This window comes from Scyliorhinus canicula, chromosome 15, assembly GCF_902713615.1.
Source record: "Scyliorhinus canicula chromosome 15, sScyCan1.1, whole genome shotgun sequence".
NCBI lineage: Eukaryota > Metazoa > Chordata > Chondrichthyes > Carcharhiniformes > Scyliorhinidae > Scyliorhinus > Scyliorhinus canicula.
The window spans coordinates 23,374,613-23,380,612 of record NC_052160.1 but is presented as its reverse complement, the minus strand read 5'-3'; the positions used below and the strand labels follow the sequence as shown (position 1 = coordinate 23,380,612).

Genomic DNA, 6,000 nt, shown 5'->3' with positions numbered 1-6,000 from the left:
TCTGGACGAGTGGGATTAGGGCCCGCCAGAAGTCTTCGATGGACTCACCAGGGAGTTGAGAGCGAGTGGTGAGTACGTGCCTGGCGAAGAGCGTGTTCGTTTTCTGCGTGTAGTTCCCTTTTAGGAGTGCCATGGCTTCCGCATAATTTGGGGCGGCCTGGATCAGCGGGAACACGCTTGAGCTCAACCTGGAGTACAGGACCTGTATCTTCTAAGCCTCCGTCGGTGTGGGGTTCGCTGCGTGTTCCCGATGATCAAGGACGCCCCGACTTACGCGGAAGCCATGGCACTCCTAAAAGGGAACTACGCGCAGAAAGCGAACACGCTCTTCGCCAGGCACGTACTCACCACTCGCTCCCAACTCTATTATCCTCATCAATCCAATACGTACACCAACCACCCAACCATTTTTGTGGTTGGCAGATAAACGAAGTTGCAAATTTCCTAAAGGAACTTTCCAAGGTAATGGGTCCAAAATGTAACGAGCAGTTGCAAATAAAGTTTCTACAAAATTCGCCTCTGGGTCGCTTTTTGATGACGTCAGAAGACCGTCGAATTTGATGGTCTTCGCACGACTCAACGGCGCGTTTGTTCCTCCGCCGCCAAGAATGAGTGCGCCGTTATTTTGAAGCCGGCGGTAGGGAAGAGTCCATTCGGTAGCAATGGGAGTGCGAGAGGTCCCCCGGTGATGACTGGGCCGAGGTAAAGGCCGCGCCTGTTGGGTTCAGGAGGAGGAGAGTTCACAACGATGGCGGAGGGAGCGGGGTGGAGTAGGGCGTGAGCCGGTTGGCGGGCAGTCCGTGCGGCGGTGCCGGGCTCGCGGCTCAGGTACAGGCGGCGGTCCCGGGGGGGGGGGGGGGTGGGGGGGTAACCGGGAAAACCGGGATCTTCCCGCTTCCCACCCCCACCCCCCCTCCCCCCTCCCTCTCCCCCCCTCCCTCCCCCCCCCCCCCTCCCTCCCCCCCCCCTCCCTCCCTCCCCCTCCCCTCCCCCCCCCTCCCTCCCCCCCCTCCCTCCCCCCCCCTCCCCCCCCCTCCCTCCCCCCCCTCCCTCCCCCCCCTCCCTCCCCCTCCCCTCCCCCCCCCTCCCCCCCCTCCCTCCCCCCCCTCCCCCCCCCCCTCCCTCCCCCCCCTCCCCTCCCTCCCCCCCCCTCCCCCCCCTCCCCTCCCCCCCCTCCCCTCCCCCCCCTCCCTCCCCCCCCCCCTCCCCCTCCCTCCCCCTCCCCCTCCCTCCCCTCCCTCCCCCCCCTCCCTCCCCCTCCCCTCCCCCCCCTCCCTCCCCCTCCCCTCCCCCCCCTCCCTCCCCCTCCCCTCCCCCCCTCCCTCCCCCTCCCCTCCCTCCCCCTCCCCTCCCCTCCCTCCCCCTCCCCTCCCCCCCCTCCCTCCCCCTCCCTCCCCCCCCCCCTCCCCCTCCCCTCCCCCCCCCCCTCCCCCCCTCCCTCCCCCTCCCCTCCCCCCCCTCCCTCCCCCCTCCCTCCCCCCTCCCCTCCCCCCCCTCCCTCCCCTCCCCCCCTCCCTCCCCCCCCTCCCTCCCCCTCCCCTCCCTCCCCCTCCCCTCCCCCCCCCTCCCTCCCCCTCCCCTCCCCCCCCTCCCTCCCCTCCCCTCCCCCCCCCTCCCTCCCCCTCCCCTCCCCCCCTCCCCCCCCCTCCCCTCCCCCCTCCCCCCCTCCCTCCCCCCCTCCCTCCCCCTCCCCTCCCCCCCCTCCCTCCCCCTCCCCTCCCCCCCTCCCTCCCCCTCCCCTCCCCCCCTCCCTCCCCTCCCCTCCCCCCCTCCCTCCCCCTCCCCTCCCCCCCTCCCTCCCCCTCCCTCCCCCTCCCCTCCCCCCCCTCCCTCCCCCTCCCTCCCTCCCCCCCTCCCTCCCCCTCCCCTCCCTCCCCCCCTCCCTCCCCCCCTCCCTCCCCCTCCCCTCCCTCCCCCCCTCCCTCCCCCTCCCCTCCCCCCCTCCCTCCCCCTCCCCTCCCCCCCTCCCTCCCCCCCCCTCCCCCCTCCCTCCCCCTCCCCTCCCCCCTCCCTCCCCCTCCCCTCCCTCCCCCTCCCCTCCCCCCCTCCCTCCCCCTCCCCTCCCTCCCCCTCCCCTCCCTCCCCCTCCCCTCCCCACCTCCCCCTCCCCTCCCCCCCTCCCTCCCCCTCCCCTCCCCCCCTCCCTCCCCCTCCCCCCCCCCCTCCCCCTCCCTCCCCCCCCCCCCCCCTCCCTCCCCCCTCCCCCTCCCTCCCCCTCCACCCCCCCACCCCCCAACCCCCCCCACCCCCCAACCCCCCCCCACCCCCCTCCCTCCCTCCACCCCCCCTCCCTCCCTCCACCCCCCCCTCCACCCCCCCCTCCACCCCCCTCCCCCTCCCCCCCACCCCCCTCCCCCTCCCCCCCACCCCCCTCCCCCTCCCCCCCACCCCCTCCCCCTCCCCCCCACCCCCCCCTCCCCCCCCACCCCCCCTCCCCCCCCACCCCCCCCACCCCCCCCTCCCTCCACCCCCCCCACCCCCCCTCCCCCCACCCCCCCCCACCCCCCCTCCCCCCCTCCCCCCCTCCCCCCCTCCCCCCCTCCCCCCCCACCCCCCCTCCCCCCCACCCCCCCACCCCCCCCTCCCCCCCACCCCCCCACCCCCCCTCCCCCCCCACCCCCCCACCCCCCCCCCCCCCACCCCCCTCCCCCCCCCACCCCCCCTCCCCCTCCCCCCCACCCCCCCCTCCCCCTCCCCCCCCCTCCCCCTCCCCCCCCCCCTCCCCCTCCCCCCCCCCTCCCCCTCCCCCCCCCTCCCCCTCCCCCCCCCTCCCCCTCCCCCCCTCCCCCTCCCCCCCCACCCCCCCCTCCCCCTCCCCCCTCCCCCTCCCCCCTCCCCCTCCCCCCCACCTCCCCCTCCCCCCCACCCCCCCTCCCCCTCCCCCCCACCCCCCTCCCCCCACCCCCCTCCCCCCACCCCCCTCCCCCCACCCCCCTCCCCCCACCCCCCTCCCCCTCCCCCCTCCCCCCACCCCCCCTCCCCCTCCCCCCACCCCCCCTCCCCTCCCCCCACCCCCACCCTCCCTCCCCCCCCTCCCACCCCCCCTCCCCTCCCCTCCAGGCGCCCCCCCTCCCCTCCAGGCGCCCCCCCTCCTCTCCAGGCGGCCCCCCCTCCCCTCCAGGCGCCCCCCCCCTCCCCTCCAGGCGCCCCCCCCCCTCCCCTCCAGGCGCCCCCCCCTCCCCTCCAGGCGCCCCCCCCCTCCCCTCCAGGCGCGCCCCCCCTCCCCTCCAGGCGCCCCCCCCCTCCCCTCCAGGCGCCCCCCCCCCTCCCCTCCAGGCGCCCCCCCCCCTCCCCTCCAGGCGCCCCCCCCTCCCCTCCAGGCGCCCCCCCCTCCCCTCCAGGCGCCCCCCCCCTCCCCTCCAGGCGCGCCCCCCCCTCCCCTCCAGGCGCCCCCCCCCCTCCCATCCAGGCGCGCCCCCCCCCTCCCCTCCAGGCGCGCCCCCCCCTCCCCTCCAGGCGCGCCCCCCCCTCCCCTCCAGGCGCGCCCCCCCCTCCCCTCCAGGCGCGCCCCCCCCTCCCCTCCAGGCGCGCCCCCCCCCTCCCCTCCAGGCGCGCCCCCCCCTCCCCCTCCCTCCAGGCGCGCCCCCCCCTCCCCTCCAGGGCGCGCCCCCCCCTCCCCTCCAGGCGCGCCCCCCCCTCCCCTCCAGGCGCGCCCCCCCCTCCCCTCCAGGCGCGCCCCCCCCTCCCCTCCAGGCGCGCCCCCCCCTCCCCTCCAGGCGCGCCCCCCCCTCCCCTCCAGGCGCGCCCCCCCTCCCCTCCAGGCGCGCCCCCCCCCTCCCCTCCAGGCGCGCCCCCCCTCCCCTCCAGGCGCGCCCCCCCCCTCCCCTCCAGGCGCGCCCCCCCCCTCCCCTCCAGGCGCGCCCCCCCCTCCCCTCCAGGCGCCCCCCCCCCCTCCCCTCCAGGCGCCCCCCCCCCCTCCCCTCCAGGCGCCCCCCCCCCTCCCCTCCAGGCGCCCCCCCCCCCTCCACTCCAGGCGCCCCCCCCCCTCCCCTCCAGGCGCCCCCCCCCCCTCCCCTCCAGGCGCCCCCCCCATCTCCCTCCAGGGCGCCCCCCCCTCCCCTCCAGGCGCCCCCCCCTCCCCTCCAGGCGCCCCCCCCTACCCTCCAGGCGCCCCCCCCTTTCTCCAGGCGCCCCCCCTCCCCTCCAGGGCGCCCCCCCTCCCCTCCAGGCGCCCCCCCTCCCCTCCAGGCCCCCCCCCCCTCCCTCCAGGCCCCCCCCCCTCCCCTCCAGGCCCCCCCCCTCCCCGTCCGCTCCAGGCCCCCCCCTCCCCGTCCGCTCCAGGCCCCCCCCTCCCTTACCCGTCCGCACCAGGCCCCCCCCCCCCCCCCCCTACCCGTCCTCTCCAGGCCCCCCCCCTTCCCCGTCCGCTCCAGGCCACCCCCCCCCCCCCCCCCCGTTCCCGGTCCGCTCCAGGCCCCCCCCGTTCCCCGTCCCCGGTCCGCTCCAGGCCCCCCCCGTTCCCCGTCCACTCCAGACCACACCCACCCTTCCCCGTCCCCTCCAGACCACACCCGCCCGCTCCCGTCCCTTGCCCGTCCCCTCCAGGCCCCCCCCTCAACCACCTCCACTCCTTCTCAACCCCTATAACACAGGAAGAGTCTCAGTCTCAGAAGAGATTGCATTAGCTTGGTGTGAATATGAATGAAAATGAAAATCGCTTATTGTCACAAGTAATCTTCAAATGAAGTTACTGTGAAAAGCCCCGTCTGATCTGAATCTGTTCTGAAACATATTTATTTGCAGGGGGACCTGTGACTGCTTTTAAACAAGACTGGGGGAAGAAGTCTCTTCCAAATCTGTCGGCGATACGCCTTCAAGCAAAATGGCATTTGTGGCAACCCCTGGGGCAGTGGTGGACCAGACTACTTTAATGAAGAAATACCTGCAGTTTGTGGCTGCTCTCACAGACAGCAACACACGTGAGTTATTGAACTTTCTCTCACCACTGGTTTAAATCTCCGCAAGGTCGTTCTGGAATACGGAACGATTTGGGAACAGGAGGTGGCCAGTCAGCCCCTGAGCCTGTCTTGCCATAACTCTGCTACACAACTCAACGTTGCCGGATAATCCGGCCAAGAGGCGAACACCCACAATTTAGACACTAAAAACAATAAAATACAAATTAGCAGTGGAAGAAAATTGACAGTTCAGCAAGTACAAGTAACACTGGTTAGTTGGATTTGTTTAAAGTCAGAATAATCATTATTGTCACAAGTAGGCTTACATTAACACTGCAATTAAGTTACTGGGAAAATCCTCTAGTCGCCACATTCTAGTGCCTGTTCGGGTACACAGAGGGAGAATTCAGAATGTCAAAATGACCTAACAGCATGCCTTTCGGGACTCGTGGGAGGAAACCGGAACACCCGGAGGAAACCCGCACAGTCACGGAGAACATGCTGACCCCGCACAAGCTGGGAATCGAACTGGGGACCCTGGCGCTGTGAAGTAGCAGGGCTAGCCACTGTGCTACCGTGTTGGCCGCAAATAACAAAATAACCAGAACAGACATGGCAAACAAATCAAAGCTGCTCTTGTTCACTATCTTGGAACCGGACAGTCCCTTGAGCCGACGTGCTTCCCGTCCGCTCTCCACTGGATAAATATTGGCCAGGCCGGTATAGCAGGAAACCTACCTGCTCTTCTTGGCGATGGGATCCTCGGATCTTTTACATCGTCCGAGAGGACAGCCTTTCTTTAATTGTCTGAAATACACATCAGACGTGGCAGCATTCCCTCTGCCATGCTCATGCTAGGGGTTTGGATGGGGGAGAGTTGGTGAGGTGTATCCAGGATGCCGCCTTGTGCTGCAATATGTGGATGGTCCAACTCGGGAAAGGGCAGTACCTGATCTGGCATTGGGGAATGAGCCTGGACAGATAGTTGAGATTTCAGTAGGGGAACATTTTGGGAGTAGTGTCCACATTTCTGTAAGTTTTAGGATAGTTTTGGACAGGGATGAGGACAACCCTTGCGTTAAGCTGCTAAACTGGAAAGGCA

At 71.4% G+C, this 6,000-nt stretch overlaps 1 protein-coding gene across 1 annotated transcript in view; it reads left to right on the top strand.

Moving 5' to 3' along the window:
* The first annotated feature begins 4,539 nt into the window (after window positions 1–4,539).
* Window positions 4,540–6,000, top strand: part of LOC119979047 (transformation/transcription domain-associated protein) — a 213,511-nt gene continuing 212,050 nt past the window's right edge. The window contains 1 exon segment of the mRNA XM_038821026.1: window positions 4,540–4,919. Coding sequence (XP_038676954.1) covers window positions 4,823–4,919 — 97 coding nt within the window. The 5' untranslated portion in view covers window positions 4,540–4,822.